The 17,964-nt window shown below is 34.7% G+C and overlaps 4 protein-coding genes across 4 annotated transcripts; 3 read left to right on the top strand and 1 right to left on the bottom strand.

The window, feature by feature from the left end:
• Window positions 1-954: 954 nt before the first annotated feature.
• LOC101206414 (cytochrome P450 71A1-like) lies at window positions 955-3,195 on the top strand. The gene is made up of 2 exons (XM_011653531.2): window positions 955-1,870; window positions 2,362-3,195. The coding sequence occupies exons 1-2, from the start codon at window positions 983-985 to the stop codon at window positions 2,974-2,976; spliced, it is 1,503 nt and encodes a 500-aa protein (XP_011651833.1). The 5' UTR covers window positions 955-982; the 3' UTR covers window positions 2,977-3,195.
• A 685-nt stretch (window positions 3,196-3,880) lies between these two features.
• On the top strand, window positions 3,881-9,271 carry LOC101208114 (quinolinate synthase, chloroplastic). The gene is made up of 7 exons (XM_004152448.3): window positions 3,881-5,248; window positions 5,713-5,997; window positions 6,391-6,609; window positions 6,735-6,914; window positions 7,132-7,644; window positions 8,662-8,823; window positions 8,902-9,271. The coding sequence occupies exons 1-7, from the start codon at window positions 4,514-4,516 to the stop codon at window positions 8,953-8,955; spliced, it is 2,148 nt and encodes a 715-aa protein (XP_004152496.1). The 5' UTR covers window positions 3,881-4,513; the 3' UTR covers window positions 8,956-9,271.
• A 152-nt stretch (window positions 9,272-9,423) lies between these two features.
• On the top strand, window positions 9,424-13,200 carry LOC101207870 (manganese-dependent ADP-ribose/CDP-alcohol diphosphatase). Its single transcript, XM_011653521.2, has 2 exons — window positions 9,424-10,141; window positions 11,928-13,200. The coding sequence occupies exon 2, from the start codon at window positions 11,949-11,951 to the stop codon at window positions 12,966-12,968; it is 1,020 nt and encodes a 339-aa protein (XP_011651823.1). The 5' UTR covers window positions 9,424-10,141; window positions 11,928-11,948; the 3' UTR covers window positions 12,969-13,200.
• An 802-nt stretch (window positions 13,201-14,002) lies between these two features.
• NAR2 (high-affinity nitrate transporter 3.1-like) lies at window positions 14,003-14,752 on the bottom strand. Its single transcript, NM_001280690.1, has 2 exons — window positions 14,623-14,752; window positions 14,003-14,508 (listed from the first exon to the last, which is right to left on the bottom strand). The coding sequence occupies exons 1-2, from the start codon at window positions 14,750-14,752 to the stop codon at window positions 14,003-14,005; spliced, it is 636 nt and encodes a 211-aa protein (NP_001267619.1).
• Window positions 14,753-17,964: the final 3,212 nt, after the last annotated feature.

Genomic DNA, 17,964 nt, shown 5'->3' with positions numbered 1-17,964 from the left:
GATTTCTTCCCTGCGGTTGATGTAGTCAGAGGGTTCATTAAGGAGCTGAAAACAACCTCAAAAATATTTGATGAAGATCATTTAAGAACACAAGACAAAGATGAGTATTGGTAAATCTAATGAAGCAAATGGTTTTGTGGATTTTATGTTGCAACTCCAACAAAATGACAGGTTTGTTCTTCCAAATTGCAGGATATGTTTGTAGCTTATGAGAAACCCTGCAGCCATGAAGAAAGTCCAAGAAGAGATCAGAACTGTAGTTGGAAATAAGGCAAAGATTGAAATAGAAGATGTAGAAAAGATCGATGGAGTATATGCATTAAGTGATAAAAGAGACTCTGAGATTACATCCACCAGCTCCTTTATTAATGCCTACAGAATCAGTGGGAGATGTTTAGATTGAAGGATAAACAATTCCATCAAAAACCAGAGTTTTTGTGAATGTTTGGGCAATTCAAAGGGACCCCATGACTTGGGAAAACCCAAATGAGTTCATTCAGAGAAAATTTTGTGTTGATTATAAAGGTGATGACTTTGAGTTCCTTCCATTTGGAAGTGGGAGAAGAAAGTGTCCAGGAATATCTTTTGCTATAACTTCCATTAGACTTTGAACTCCAACTTTATTAAACATTTGTTTCCTATTTTTTTAGTTAATTTAAATGAATTATAGCATGTATGATCTTTGGAATCACACCCTCTTTCTATTATATCAACAAAATCTATAAATTACACTTTGCTTAGTTGTTATATTATCAATAGATTACACTACAAGGAACAGCTATCCTATCACCAACACTGATTTATTATTTAAATCGAGGGGTGTGACACATTTTGTATTATTAAAATGATATGATTAAAATTTAATGTCTAATAGATCCACAAGGCAGGATATGGGCAATTTTTTATTCATTGGAACATGGGAACCATATGATATATGCTTAACCAATCCAGAAAAGATGGATCAATCCAACTTGACGATCATATGGATCAGTTCAATCTCTTGAATTTCTCTCTATTTTTCGTACTATTCCTTCTTTTTCTCAAGTTATTCTTTAAACCCAGAAGAGTGGACTTACCTCCATCACCACCAAAGCTACCAATAATTGGAAACCTTCATCAATTGGGCAGATATCCTCATCGATCTCTTCAAGATCTCTCTAAAAAGTATGGTTCTCTCATGTTTCTACAACTGGGATCCACTCCAACTCTTGTGGTTTCCTCAGCAGATATGGCCAGAGAGATATTCAAGAATCATGATATCACTTTCTCTAACAGACCCAAATCAACAGCAGCCAATTTGTTTTTCTATGGATACAAAGATGTTGGCTTTTCTCCATATGGAGAATACTGGAGAGGGTTAAAGAAGATTTGCACTCTTGAACTTCTAAGTCAGAGAAGAGTACAAGGATTTCAGTATGTAAGGGAAGAAGAAGTTGAAATCTTGGTGAGTAAGGTACATAAAGCCACATCTGAAGGTGTATCTGTTAATCTTAGTGATTTGATTACCTCAACCTCTAATAACATAATTTCAAGATGTATATTTGGAGAAAAGTTTGAGGATGAAAATGGAAAGAGTAGATTTGGTGAGCTAACAAGAAAGATGGCCAAGTTAGTTGTGGGTTTCAGCGTGGGAGATTTCTTCCCTGCTTTTGGATGGGTTGACAATATCACTGGCTTGATTGGGAAACTGAAAGAAACTTCTGGTGCACTTGATGCTTTTCTTGAACAGTTTATTGCAGAGCACAAGACAAAGAAGAAAGATGATTTTCGAAGTGACAGAGAAGATTTCGTCGACATTCTTCTCCGAGTTCAACAGAGGGATGATCTTGGTATTGAATTTACTCAAGAAAGTCTAAAATCAGTGTTAGAGGTATTTCTCCTTCCTACACGACGTATGTAAACATACCATCTAAGAATAGCAGACACTTTAGTTTCATTAGTTGTGAACGTCTCTTGAACCCTCTGTACACTTTTAGTACAATAGATGTTAGTTGTATAAATAGGACCAACATTCAGTAGACATGCATCAAACACTTCTTACATATACTAACCAAGTCAACACATATATGACAAAAATAATAAAGTTCGGAAACAAAATACATCAAACTAATTTTTTAAGCATACAAACGAAATGGATAAACTTATTATCTATGAATTTCCTTCTTGTTTAAAAATTTATGCTTTAACAAACGAGTCTTTGTCGTGCTTGTGTACTAAACTTTTTAAACACATGACATGTTGTCAGACAAAGTCATGTCGTCATATCCTGTATCTTTTATATATGTGTTTCAGGATACGTTCATAGCTTCTTGGCCCATCATCAAACAGATAAGGCTCGATCTAACACTACGATTGTTTCAGGATATGTTCATAGCTGGAACGGATACAACTACATCAGTATTGGAATGGACAATTGCAGAGCTAGCAAGAAATCCAACCATGATGAAGAAAGCACAAGAAGAAGTAAGAAAAGTAGTGGGGAAAAAGACAAAGATAGATGAGAATGATATCCTTAAAATGAAATATCTAGAATGTGTTATCAAAGAATCACTAAGGGTTCATCCACCAGCTCCTCTATTGTTACCTAGAGAAACATCTGAAATGGTAAAGCTTGGAGGTTACTGTATTCCATCAAAAACCAGAGTGTTTTTCAATGCTTGGGCGATTCAAAGAGATCCAAACATCTGGGAAAATCCAGAGCAGTTCATCCCAGAGAGATTTATGAACAACCCAGTTGATTTCAAAGGGCAAGAGTGTCATTGCCTACCATTTGGTGCTGGGAGAAGAATTTGCCCAGGGATGAATTTTGCTTTTGCTTCAATCGAATATGTGTTGGCTAACCTTTTACAGTGGTTTGATTGGAAGTTGGCTGATGATAATATGGTGGCTAAAGACATGGATATGTCTGAAGACATGGGGATTGCTCTCGTCAAGAAAAATCCCCTTTTTCTTAAGCCAATAACACCTTCAATTTAATCTACTATTTGTTTGATGTGTTACGTTAATTGCTGTAATTTGGTTTTTGGCTGTGTTTTATTTTGTGGGTTTAGGCTAACGGCTGAAAATGATTGTAGAAGTTGTTCCTCATTTATAACTGATCACTATCTTTCTTTGTCACACAAAATAATAACAAATCGTTGTAGTATTACAATACACTATATGAACTATATTAAACTTGGATTCCTTCAAGGCTAACAGTGAGAAAGCTTGCTTGTGTTTGATATGGGATTCATGTTGCTATTGAAGTCAACTGGTAGATAGATTAGGTTGTAGTCTTGGGGTCATGGATGAAGCATCTCTAATTTGCACTTACGAGTCTAATCAACCTATAAGAGAATACTTTGATCTCTAAACTAATCTTCTTTTGGTGAGAAGACCAAGTCTAGTCTATCTAATCCAACACTCAAGATTTTGATTTTTCATTTGAGCAACACTCTTAGAATGTTTTGAGCTTGGATCTTTTTGATGGGTAATTGCGAGTCGTCAAATTATGGGCAACCCATTACAAAAACGCAGTGCAAAACTAAAGGCCACAATGTTTAGGTGAGAGATAAAATCATAAATTGAAGCACATATAGCTCAAAAAGGAGATGAAGCAAAACTTAACAAAATGAAATATTTTCACCACAACTTCAGCGTCAAAGACTCCATCTAAAATGAAGAAAACTCCTAATTTTAGCTACAAAACTGAGACAGAAAAGGAAAGTCACGGCTTCACCCACTTCAGCACACAAAAATCCCTCAAAAAAGGCAGATTGAGCAGCCACACCCATCCCAAACAATCGCCCCTAAACAAATCGAGAGGGTCCCTAAGAATTGACAACAATAGTTATATTAGTTCACAAACTTCAGATGGAAAATTCAATAGATACCAAATGAATGAATAAATCAAAAGACTCTCGTTTCCGTTTTCGTTTTCGTTTTCGTTTTCATTTCCGATGCAACAGAAAAGTGAAGATTACGTGTCAGAATTCAATTGAATGGTAGAGGAAGGCTAGTGGCAGTGGGGCATGCCCATAATTTTTCATCGATGAACACCAATTTGTTTCTGCTTTTTCATCTATCACTTTCGTTTTCCATTTCCATGGCGCCTTTTGTCTCTTCACTTTTGTCTCTCTTTAACTGTGGAGCCATCATCCGATTGAACTGAAGATTACACATTGCAATTTGTTCTCATTTCTTCGTCTCTTTACAATTTTCACTTCAGTACTTTCTGAATTTTCCATTTCCCTTTACTTACCAGCTTCAAAATCGAAGATTACCCATTAAAATTGAAGCATAATTGGCTCTAACAAAATCAGTGGAGCAGCGATTGTCATCATCTGCGAATTGGGATTTCGACCTTCCATTTAATTAATGGTTCTGCCTCTCTCTCTCTCTCTGCTTTTCGTGTCGGACTTTTCTTGTGTTTTTCCCTCGAGGATCGCGCTTTAAGCCTCCAACCTATTAGTTGATCGCTTCCCCTTTATCCTTCTCTTCATTCTCTCCACCTTTCTGCATTTCTCTTCTTGCAATGAACTTCTCTGCGATTAAGACAAGTAGAGCTACCCCTTCTTCTGTTGTATCTCTTTGCTGGAAACCTAATTCTAAGTGTACCCATGTTAAGTTTCGCACTCAAAAGGCTCCTATTCCGTTCTTCGACACTCTTAGATGTGTTCAATCGCCTCAATCCAGTACCCCAAGTCACAACTCTCGATTCTCATGCTCTGCTGCTACCCTCTCTCCCTCTTCTATTACCGAGCTCGTCTCTTTTAGGCTTCAGCGTCTGATTGATGAGTTCGAGTCCATATCCGAGCCGGTTGATAGAGTGAAGCGGTTGTTAAGGTATGCGAGTTTTCTTCCTCCTTTAGATGCCTCTGCGAGACTTGACTCGAATCGGGTCATGGGGTGTACGGCGCAGGTGTGGTTGGAGGTGCGGATTGATCAAGAGGGCAAGATGAGGTTTGCTGCGGATAGTGATTCGGAGATCTCTAAAGGGTTTTGTTCGTGTTTAGTTTCGGTGCTTGATGGTGCGATGCCTGAGGATGTTCTGCGGTTAAAAACAGAAGATTTGGCTGCTTTGAATGTGGGATTAACGGGTGGAGAACGATCGAGAGTGAATACTTGGTACAATGTTTTGATTAGTATGCAAAAGAAAACAAAGGCTTTGATTGCTGAGCTTGAAGGGAAATCGCCATTTGAGCCGTTTCCATCTTTGGTTGTGACTGCTGATGGAATTCATGCTAAAGGAAGCTATGCCGAAGCTCAGGTTACTGGACATTTAATATAAATTATGGATTATGGATTAATGGTGATGGGGAAGGGAAAGGGAAAAGGACATTTAACTATGAAAAATAAACAAAGTAGTTTAAGTATAAGAGTTAGCAAAATCTTTAATCAATATTCTTGGAGTTCAAAAAAAAAAAAAAAACTTATTGGATTTCGTTCACTGTGCATTCCTTTTATGTGGAGACAGAAAAAATATATGTATTTAGCACCTTAAAGCACGTGCATATCTTTAGAACATGGATCAGACATGTTTCACTAGTGGGGTTTGTGTGTCATGACTTTTGGAGAAAGTTAGTATTTTGTTTGGTTTAATGATACTTTGTTTGTTATGGGTGGCAGAGTTGGATGATAGTATATCGGTTTTTCATTGTGATTAGTTTGAAGTTTACATTGTTTCTTGAAATTGGTTTCTGGTAGCAATACATTTATTCAGCTTCTTTCCAGGCAAGATATTTGTTTCCAAATGATTCTACGGTGAAAGAGCTTGTCAAAGTGCTGAAGGAAAAAAAGATTGGCGTTGTTGCACATTTTTACATGGATCCTGAAGTCCAAGGGGTGTTAACTGCTGCCCAGAAGGAATGGCCCCACATTTATATATCTGATTCATTGGTAATGGCAGATATGGCTGTCAAGATGGCTAAAGATGGATGCCAATTTGTAACAGTACTTGGTGTAGATTTTATGTCAGAAAATGTGCGTGCAATTCTTGATCAAGCTGGCTTTGGAGAGGTGCATCCTCGTCTTCCCAAATTTCTTCTTAACCTTTCACTGTTATCTCTAGATACTAGATGAACTGCTGACAGTTAAAGTAACTCAGGCTGTAATTCATTTGAAAGCCTGCTTCCTGTTCCTGATATTTGAATCTCCATGCCTGATGTTCCACAAGATTCCTTTTTATGAAGTATTAAAGCTTTTGTAGTAGTCTAGTATCATCTCTAGTTCAAAAGTTTTTTTCCAAAAAAAGTAGCTTTTTAACCTTCCTTTGTATGGTAAATGGATGAAACTTGTTCACTTTACATCATGGTGCATTTTGTGGCCTTCTATCGATTAATTTAGATGTTGCTGCTTCAAGTATTTAGTGGTGGAACAATTAAGGTATTGATAATGATTCCACATATGCAGGTAGGTGTGTACAGAATGTCTGATGAACTGATCAGTTGTTCTTTGGCCGATGCTGCAGCTACTCCTTCCTATATGAATTATCTTGAAATGGCTTCAAAGGATTATCCCTCCTTGCATGTTATCTATATAAATACGTCATTAGAAACTAAAGCCTACGCTCATGAGCTTGTTCCAACAATTACCTGTACTTCTTCAAATGTAATGCCAACAATTTTGCAGGTAGAAATATTTTACTCATTTTTAAATTTTATTCATTCGGGTTCTTAATAGTCTTTTAGCAGCAAGTAAAACCAACTTCAAAATAAACTGGGAATCTTCATAACTCTTTCTTTGCTTTGTCACAGGCTTTTGCTCAAGTACCAGAATTAAATGTTTGGTATGGGCCGGATTCCTACATGGGTGCAAATATAGTAGAGCTGTTACAGCAGATGACCAAGATGACAGATGAAGAAATTGCAAAAATTCATCCAAAACATAACAGGGACTCAATTAGATCATTGCTCCCTCGTCTGCACTATTATCAGGTTTTGTGGAACTTGTACATACTCTCTCTTCACCCTTTCTCTTAACCGTAGGCTTTGATTGAACCTGCATGTACAAATCTTGAGCCTCTCAGGTGTTTTGTTGGATCATGATATCTTCATTGATTTTGGCACCATTTTCTAATATTTTTTGTACCAGATGGTGTTGATCTCTAGATTATTATTGTTATTTGACATAATTGATGTTTTCTAATTTCAGGAAGGTACGTGCATTGTACATCATCTTTTCGGGCATGAAGTCGTGGAGAAGATAAATGAAATGTATTGTGATGCATTTCTTACTGCTCACTTTGAAGTCCCCGGAGAAATGTTTGCTTTAGCGATGGAAGCAAAAAGAAGAGGAATGGGAATTGTAGGTTCCACCCAGAATATATTAGATTTCATAAAACAAAGGGTGCAAGAAGCTTTAGACAGAAATGTAAATGAACATTTACAATTCGTGTTGGGAACAGAATCTGGAATGATAACTTCAATTGTGGCAGCCGTTCGTAATTTATTAAATTCTGCAAAATCCACTTCTGGTGGAGCAAAGATCAATGTGGAGATTGTCTTTCCCGTGTCTTCAGATTCATTGACAAAAACGTCATCAAGTTCATCCCCAGGCCAAAAGTCGGTTGTACTTGGTGAGATCAATTTACCTGTAGTTCCTGGAGTTTCCAGTGGGGAGGGATGTTCTCTTCACGGTGGCTGTGCATCATGTCCATACATGAAGGTTAGTATTTACAGTAATTTTATCAACCATTGCAATCGTAGTCTCATTCATTTTATCTGGATAATGTGAGGGGGGCATATGTAGTATGTTTCAATTCTAAATAGGGAATCCTGACTAAAATCAATTCGTTTTCCCTCAAACTGATTGGAGGGAGAAAACTTAGCCTAACTGATGTCCTTGGTTTGCTAGTTAGTTTCTGAGATTTGTCAAAATTTTCTTTGGTCGGTTAGCTGTCATCTTCTCATCCATGGGTGTGCTTATGCCATGGGTTGATTCTCTAACATAGTTGACATTGGTGCTGAAACGGTATTGGAGAGAATTGTTACTAGAAAGTTCTTATGAATGGGAATATGCCTATGAGGAGTATTATCATCATCTGAGGGTTCTTATTGAGTTTGGCTCAGGGAAAGGCTTTTAGGCTTCTGGAATTATCTTTATAACTTTGTTTCGTTTGTTTTTCTATGTTCTATTTCGCTGTTTTCTTTTGAACCGGATTCAAAATTTATACTATTGGAGGTTTGTAGTATGTGATGGAAGTAAAGGGTAACTTGGCATGATGAATTGACAGAAACAGAGTCATCAGACTCTTTTCAGAAAAAAAATCTGGAATGACCGATGAGATAAGGAGAAAAAAAAAGTTGTATGAATGTTCATGGTTCCAACGCTAATGAATCAGAAAAAGACAGGTTGGGTTGAAATGTACATCTAGAGCTAGGAGTTTGCAAATCAAGTGATGGAGGAACAAGGAATTGAATCGGGGGGGAGTTCTAGCTTACTTGAGAGACGCAAACAAAAATTGTTTCAAAAGGGCAGTATTGATATGAAGATATATAAATTTTTCTTAATAGTAGACTTGGCCGGAGGCAAATCATGGAGAAGTTGTGCTAATTGATCCAATCAAACTTGTATACTATGAGTAACATGCTTTTTCTTCCGGTTACTAAAAAGAAATCTAACCTACTGCATTGCTGAATTCCCTTTTCTCTTAGCATAATCATCTTGTTTCCAATTATCCAGATGAATTCTCTCAGCTCTCTCATGAAAGTTTGTCACGAACTACCCAATAACAAAAGCGCAATATCATCTTATGAAGCCAAGAGATTCAAACTACACACAGTAACTGGAAAATCAGTTGCAGATATTGGTTGCGAACCAATCTTGCACATGAGAGATTTCCAGGTTTGTTCCTCCTCCTCTATTAACTTGCATGAGCTTTACTTGATATTTGGATTCTCCTTCACTGGATCCCTTTTTCAGGCTGCAAAACATCTGTCAGAGAAACTTGTTCATCAGATAGCTAAACGGCATTAGCAATGGGGATAGTTGTTTTAGCAATGCTTTACATGAAGAGCAAACCATGGCAAATTTGATATTCTTTTCATCCACTACTGTTGAGCCTGAAAAATATGCAGACTCTTCCTTCCAAGGATGATTCTCTCTTCTGAGCTAAGTTTTTCCCTTCATAGCAAAACAACAATTTATACATCACCTCATTTAAAATGTTTCATCAGTACTAAATCCATTAGCTGAAGATGATGAGATATATATCTAATTTCTTATATAGATTTGTAACAACTCTCGACTGTGTTATATTATAATGCATTATTCATTAGTACTATTTTATCAATCTTTACATTTTGTTCTCTCGTCTTCTCCTCTAATCTTCTTACAAAGTATATAGATCTCTAAAGGTGAGATATGGATAGAATTTTAAAAATCTATTCTAGATTTTGAATCTTCATATTCATTCAAATATTCATCAAGTTGAATTGAAAGTAAACATTCTCGACGAAATCTGTGGATCAACATTGAGATCTTTTATATTTTTTCCAAGTCTTACGCTATTTTTTTTTTTTGCAAAAATTACACTACACTACATTTGAGATCCATAAAACGAATCATAATTGGTTAATTCATTTGAAATTTTATATAATTGTAAAAAGAAAGTTAGAACAAAGATTTGGAAAATCATATACAAAATTAATATAAAATTCGTAGATATAATCAAATATGGAGAAATTTGAACAACAAATTTAAGATTTGAAAAGATTATATATTATTTGAAAAGTTGTTTATGACAAATTTCTCAACCAAAGATCTAAAACTTTACCTATTTAATTAGCACGTGAGTTGTATATATATATTATATAAATGCCACGTGTGTAAAAAATTAAAATAAGTTGTGGGACCCATTGGAGTTGGTAGATTCCATTGGACCACGTAAGCACGCGTTCAAAGGACAATATAGTCTTTTAGGTATTTTTGTTTAAGGGTATTTCCGTCACTCGAATTTTTAACAACTACCCTCACGGCTCACACCTCACCTCACCAGACCATACCAGCTAAATCTCGCCGTATTCATAATTATATATATAACGTAACCCAACTTCTTCTCCCATTCTGTTTCTTCAATTCTTCCCAATTTTCCCTTAACAATTCATTCTTTGTTTTCCTTTTTCTTTTCTCTTCTCTTCTCTTCAATTCTCTCAGGATTCAGGTAATTTGAATTACGAATTTCCCTCCTTCTTTTTTTTCTCTTTCTTCTTCTCCATTCATCCATATCCATGACTTTGATTTCTGTTCATCGTTATTTACACAGCTTTTCCGATTAACCTGGTGTTGATTTTAACCATAATGCCTGACTTCCCTCGTTTTCTTCATCTATTGCTTTTAAATTACTTTTTTCTGCTTTCCAGTTGCCCGTTGAATGGTTTATTGCTGCGCATTAGGAACTTTCATCAGTTCAAACACTTTGGTTATGAACCTACTATCTGATTGATGTCTTTTTTTTTTTTTCTCTTTTTTTTAGGTTTTAGGGTTTTTCACGATATGGGTTCTACTTGTTTTGGTTGTTCTGTTTAGTTATTAGTAGAAAATTTTAGAATGCTTGGGTTATTTATGTCTGATGTTACTGATTGATGGTTGGCCGTTGGGTTGGGGTTTAATTTTGAACCAATGTACAACGTTTTAGTGAATTTAAGGTAGTTGTTTGAATAGCTAGATTGTTTTCATGAAGTGTTGAGGATCCCAGATTCCCGGGTTAATTGAAATATCTGGTACAATATGAACTACTCTTTTCTTTGTCAATGGATTATGAAGATGGAACTTATGTTATATAATATGATATCAACCCTAAATTAGTATTTGGTCTAAAAGAATTTGAATCTAATTAAAAAATGATGGCCCATCTTGAGAGAGAATGTTGAGGATCTCACCTTAATCAAGGGACCTCATAATCTTTATAGGGTTGACTCTTTAGTTGTCAATTAGTTATATGATTGAACCCCATGTTATCTAATATGTAGATGTTGATATATTTTATTAAGTTAACAGAAACTCTTTTGTGCCTACTTTTCCTTGAAAATTAATCCATGAAAAAATGCATCGAAGATTTGATGGCTTTATACGTGGATTTGGTGAATGACTAGGAAGCTTCTAGTTGATAACTCTTTCTTCTTCCGCAAGTGTTACATCTGACAACTTCTATCAGAGAACCTTTGAATATCACACCATAGTACTGATCCAGACTTCTTTTGATCTCTATCTCTAACATTTTGTTTTCACGGTCTTATTTTTACTTTGTGAGAGAAGAGTGTTGACTGTTGAAAAGTTGCTTGGGGAGATTTTCATATAGAAGAATACGTGTATTCCAGAACTTATTGCCCATTTGGTTGCCCGATAGTTTATTTGTTGTTATGCCAATTTTCTAAGCCTTTTTCTTTTATCTTTAAAAATGGATGAAATCCCATTGAGGAAAAGGAAAATACATCTTTTTTTTTTCTATTATTGTTCTTTTATTCATAGCCCCACCTCAAATGAAAAACAAAATCCCACAAAGAGGTAAAAGAAAGAAAGAAAACCTAGATAATGTAGCAGGCTTAAGGGTTTACTGCTTCGGTATCAAAGCAGACTGCCTACTACAACAGCCATGCTCTAAAAAATGCACATGGTGCCTGTTGTTAGATTTGAGATACATAACCAGGGCGTAACATTTTTGTCCAGTGGAAGAGGACCATGGTAATAAATGGAAAGGTTTTCCGTTTATCAATCATTTTCATCTTATTCTACCTATTTTTGCCTTGTTAAGATTTACTTATTAAATGTAGATCTCCATTTGTTAGCGAGACATATTTTTTCTTCTTTTCTATCTTCCAAGAAGTTGACATAGCCGTAGGTAAATGGTTCTTTTGATTGCATGGTGGCCATTTCTCGAATGTGTGAAACCTGCCTTTACAATCTTATCTTATGGCATCTTATTCTTATAGTTCATGTTTTTGTTATAGGATTCAACTGTTTTCTACAACATGGCATCTGCAAATGGGATAGGAAGTATTCAAGGAAAACAGCCTTTATTTTCTTTCGGTGTTATCTCTGATGTTCAATATGCTGATATTCCTGATGGTCGCTCGTTCCTCGGCACTCCTCGTTATTATCGACATAGTATTCTTGTGCTGAAAAGGGCAGTTCAAAGCTGGAACAACCACCAAAAGCTTAAATTTGTCCTTAACTTCGGAGATATTGTTGATGGATTTTGCCCCAAGGACCAATCGTTCAGCACTATTAAGAAAGTAGTTAGTGAATTTGATAATTTTAATGGACGGGTATATCATATGATTGGAAACCACTGCCTTTACAATCTTCCTCGCAAAGAATTACTTCCATTATTGAAGATTCCAAATCATGATGAAGGTCATGCTTATTACGACTTCTCACCTACTCCAAATTTCAGATTCGTCGTACTTGATGGTTACGATATAAGTGCTATTGGCTGGCCTCGGGACCATCCAAAATCAGTGGAGGCCCTTAAAATCTTGTCTCAGAGAAACCCAAATGCAGATAAAAACAGCCCATCAGGATTGGTTGGCTTAGGAAGAAGATACCTTATGTTCAATGGAGGAGTTGGTAAAGAACAATTGAAATGGTTAGATGGTATACTTAAGGAAGCAACACATTTGAAACAAAAAGTGATTGTTTGTTGTCATCTGCCCCTTGATCCTGGGGCAACATCTTTTGCAGCACTTTTATGGAACTACGATGAAGTAATGGACCTGATACACAAATACAATTGTGTCAAAGTTTGCCTGGCTGGACATGATCATAAAGGTGGATATGCAATTGATTCCCATGGAATACATCATAGGGTTCTTGAAGCTGCCCTCGAGTGCCCCCCTGGCACCAACGCATTTGGATATGTCGATGTGTACAATGATGGTTTATATCTTACTGCTACTGACCGGATGAGCAGCTCTAAAATGCTTTTCGATTCGGATCAAACTTGTGACCATGAGAATGGCTGCACTACAGACCCTATAACTTCTACGTAACAACTCATTTCTGATGTATATACTTCATGATCATAAAGTATATAACAATTCGAAAAAGGAAAATTTCGAAAGTTTTAAGTTAGATTCCCTTGAAGAGATGACTGAGGAGCCATTGACAAATGGTTTCGTAATTTTTTATGTCACTAGCAACTACCCCCTTTACAAGGGTTAGTAGTTATGATCACATCCTAATTGTTGGAACTTGCATTTAAATTTGAATTTTTTTTTCAAATCAGGTGTTCATTTTGGATGAAGAGATTTAGTTCATCATTAAATGTTTATATATACATCATTTTCTATGTAGAGTAGTATTGAAAGAAATTAGATAATGGTAGACGCAATATTGATAAATGCTACTATGAAAAAGTTAGCGTTAGAAACCTATGCTTACTAATCTATAACATCATATAAAAGAGGTCAAAAACTTGTGGTAGGAAAATGAAAACAGATCAAAAGAAAACCTACCACCATTAAACAACTTGTCTTCCGCCAGCTTTTAAGGTTTGACTTCTTTTTCCCTTTCTTTTTGGTAGCAGTAAGTAAAAGAAAAATTAAATTTCGACCTTTCAAATTAAGTTAGAAGTCTTTATCAGTATGAACTTTTTCACACATACCTTTGTGATTAATAAAGTGTAGTGTGCTTGAAATAAGCAGAATGCTAGAATTCATATGTTTGTAGAAAACTGAATCCTTTAATCATATGCCTTCGAAATGAAAAAGTCCTCATTGAAAGGAAAAAAAAACTGAATTTATGCCAGTAAATATGAAAATATTGTCATTAAAATTTGAACATCAACATTAAACACATTAGTACACTTTTATTTTCCACCATATATCATATCATACCAAACCCTTCTTTTGCTCAACACATCTGATTCTTTTTTTCCCTTAGAAAAATACAGTAAATGCAAAAAGACTTCAAAAAGTTAATAACAATAATGAAACTCATAAAGTCTATTCCTGATCAAGTAGATCACCATTGTCACAAACTAAGAAGGAAACTCAAAACAGAGCAAGTTCCCACCTTTCTTAACTTACTGCCCGGGCGCTGCTGCCGCAGCCTTCTTGGCCTTCCTCTTGTCGATGAAGAAGAATCCGAACAAGGACACCACAGAGAAAGCACTGAAGCAAGCGGAGGCAATATCTAATGAAATGTGACGACCAGTAATCGATTCAATTTGAAACAAGTTGGTTCCTTTTTTAGCATCTGTGGTTTGACCGTACGCCACTTCTTCGCCCGCAGAATTTAAAACGTAGGCTCTAACGAAGAAAGTCCCCGTCGGAATGTCACGCTTCACCGTCCACTCAAAGCTTTGAACCGTCTTGTTCGCTGGATTGTACTGCTTTTCCACGATGCTGAATTGACAAGTCTTATCCTTTTTAAGATCGTCCTCTGTTTTCCTCCACGCTCTGTCCACTTGGCTCACCGGAGCGTAGCAAAGCTTCGCCTTGATGTTCTTGTAACTCGAATCAGACCCAGCTTTGACGGTCTCGTTCAAAACCCATGTCACACTGATTTTATCAACACCCGCTTTAAGAACTGCAGGAAAAAAAAAGAAAAAAAAGAAGACAACCCAGTTGTAAAAATTGGTTAAGAATAAATCTTCGATTCAGATCTCCATAAAAGAATCAAGGGTTTTGTGTTTTAGCTTACCTTGTCCAGGTTTTGGTGAAGCAGTGACCTCCAAAGTTCTTGGAAGAGAAGAGAAATGGATATTTCCATGAGAGAATCCCAAGAAACAAGACAGAAAGAGAGCAGCCAAGAGAAAGGCATTTGAAGCCATATTGATTTGATTAAACCCTTTTAAAGTTCTGTAGACAAAAAGTGAAGTGAATCTCAGATGTGATGATGATGATATTGATAAAAGAAGCTAAGGGATTATGTTTGGTTTATATAGAATTGGTGATGAATAGAACAAGTCAGAGAAGCCCAAGTTGGGAATTCGAGGAAGTATTTGATCAAAATGAAGAATATACTTTAAAAAAATAAGAATGAAGGGGGGAAGCTTTGGCTCTAAAGTGCATTGAAGAGACAGAAGGGGGAATTGATTTGGAGTTTAAAATAGTATTGAAAGGGGGAATTAGGGTTTAATTTAGTGAGTTGACTTTAGATTTACACTTGTATAATTGTACACATGTTATTGTTTTGTGGAGGAAAAGATTGGACATAATTAGATAGAAGATTGATTGTTCATTGTGGAATATTCAGAATTTAGGGTTTTGTCCACTTGTGGAAGTTGAAAAGGCCAAAAGAGATTGCAAGAGATTTAGAGAGGGTGGGGACTTATTTGAGCTTTATGGACAAGGAAAAGGCACATGCTAACATCCAAACTTTTTACACCTACATAAAGTTTTTGCTAAATTATACAAATTCCCCTTCAACACTTTACTTTCCCTTCAAAATATTCCAACTTTACCCATGTTTGAATGTGGTATTAGAATTTGTTCGAACATAAGTCATTTTTTCAACGATCAAAACTTAACTCACTCCAACTACTAGTTATGTACATTTTTCAAATTTGTAAAACTATTTTTTCGATTAATCTCGTACGAGATCAACCACCCACCAAGAATTTCGTGAAATATTAAAATAAAATAAAGATGGAGATGGTGGGGGCTTAGCTGAGCTTTAGAGAAAGGGAAAAGGCAAAGGGCAATGATATTTTTGGTTGATGAACATTTTGAGCGTCACATCTTTATTTTTATAATTTAATCAATAACTCCTAGCAATGGTCAACTTAATCCCCCACCACCACAACCCAATTCACAAAGATGCTTCTTAATTATTATTATTAAAAAATCAACTTTATGAAATTGAATCAGTTTATATATATATATATATATACTTCTATTCACATTAGTTTTGTGGGTTAAAAGAAATTCTAAATGTCAATGACATTTGCCTAAAAGTTTATGATCAATATTATGCTTGTTAAGATTAAAATTAATGTTAGTATTAACTTCTTAAATTTGCAGTAGTTATAGAATACAACAATTGTAGAAATTTGTTTAGTGACTCACCAAACACTTTTACCAAATTTATATATAAAAAGAATCAACAAATAAAAACTCATGGTGCAATAATTATTTTCAAGTGTGAAAAGATGACATATTCTTCATTACATCAATAAAAATTGATAAGATATATGAATATTTACATATATTAAATGAGTTGATTATTATAGTATATTAGAGTAGATTATTTGAGGCAATAATAATAAAACAATACTATTTGCTCTACAAGGAAAAAGATTCATCTATTAAGGAATTAGAAATTAAAAAAAAAAAAAAAAAAAACAATAAGGAAATGAGAGTCTTTATTCTTTGTTGTCATATTGATTTTGTTTATAATATTAATAATTAACTATACTAAAAACATAGTGCCTAACTGCTACGTAGATTTGGACTATAATCTAAAAGCAAATTGTAAGATTACATTACATATTTGTTGGGAATGGGATGAGGTTTAAGTAATAATATTATGTGTGGAAGTACAAAGTAGGAATATATATATATATATATGATTAATATGTAGAGAGAGTTAATTATGAGATTACATTGTGTACGGTTCATGCAATATTGTTATAATAACATAAATATTTTCATATTCCTCCTTATCAAAAGTCAATGCATTCGTGAGCTTAGAGTAATTTTCATACCCTTTTAATTTATTTTTTTTTACATAATAATACTAAATTCTATTTTATATTATTGTTGGTGTTTCTATTTTTATTTTGGTGGGTCTAATTAAAAAAAAAAAAAAAAAGATCTATATATATCAACGGGTTGACTAGAATTTAATTAAATTGTTTTTATGTCGGTTATAGTTTAGAAATTAAAGAAAAATAAAAGGAAATTAAAGTGTTTTGGATGAAATATTGAAGTGAAAAATGGTTGTTGTCCAACTTCAATTATGAAATACCATGCATCCCATCATGGATTATTGTTAGATGGGATTATTAATCAATTTTGATTTACATCCATCTAACAAAAACTATAATTATTTACGGCTCCTATGTAAAGTAAGGAAAACTTGACCGAAGGTCGGTTACGTTTTTCATAAGTTTCATATATGTCTTTGAGATTTATATCATTTTTTTGATTTACTAATCTTGAAGCAATCTAGGTGTAGTTAAGACTTAAGATCAAATAATTATAGGCAAAAGGCTTTCGTCCTGGGCCATGTCGATGCAATTAATTATGGTTTAATATTGAATAACTAAAGGCAGAAGTCTTTCATCCCGAGGCATCTCAGGGTAATGTATGCCTGAGTTCGAATAAAATAAAGATAAAATTATTCTTTCATCTTGGTTCCACTAAGATTCGAGATACAATAATTAAAGGAAGAATTATATCATCTCGAGGCATCTTGGGGCATTATATATACCAAAAATCAAGTGAATTAAAGGAAAAGAATTCTTTCATCCTAGGGCATCTCATTGCAATTAAGGCTCAAGATCGTGTATTATGATCTACACGATCGTTTAAAATGAAGTACATGATCGTGTAGATATGCATTTCTATCTTTCATCTCGAGCCATTTCGATGCATTGCATGTTCGAGATCGTGTATCAAAATCTACACAATCGTGTATCACTCGTGTGTGACCGGTTTATCGCATGTTGATTGTCATAATTTTGGTATTCTACATTATAGGCCTATGGACTTTTTCCGTTTTCAAAATTGTTCTAAACCGTGTAAATATTTTGTTTGTCTGTTATATCTTTTAAAAAAAATTGTTTTATTCTTAATTCAAAAATATTTTTTTCTAGTATTTGGATTTACCAAGATTTTGTTCATTTTTTAATAAGTTATTTATCTTGAGTGGTTATTAAAGTAGTATAAAGTTTTTTTTCTAAAAAAATATAGATACTTAAAAAGGAGTAATTCAAAAAGTTTATCTCCATCAAAAGATTCAAACTTTTCACCTAGACATGAAGTAAAATAATAATTAAAAAAAAGTTATATACCTAACACACCATAATATATAAAAAAA

This window comes from Cucumis sativus, chromosome 1, assembly GCF_000004075.3.
Source record: "Cucumis sativus cultivar 9930 chromosome 1, Cucumber_9930_V3, whole genome shotgun sequence".
NCBI lineage: Eukaryota > Viridiplantae > Streptophyta > Magnoliopsida > Cucurbitales > Cucurbitaceae > Cucumis > Cucumis sativus.
This window is presented reverse-complemented; position numbering and strand designations above follow the sequence as displayed.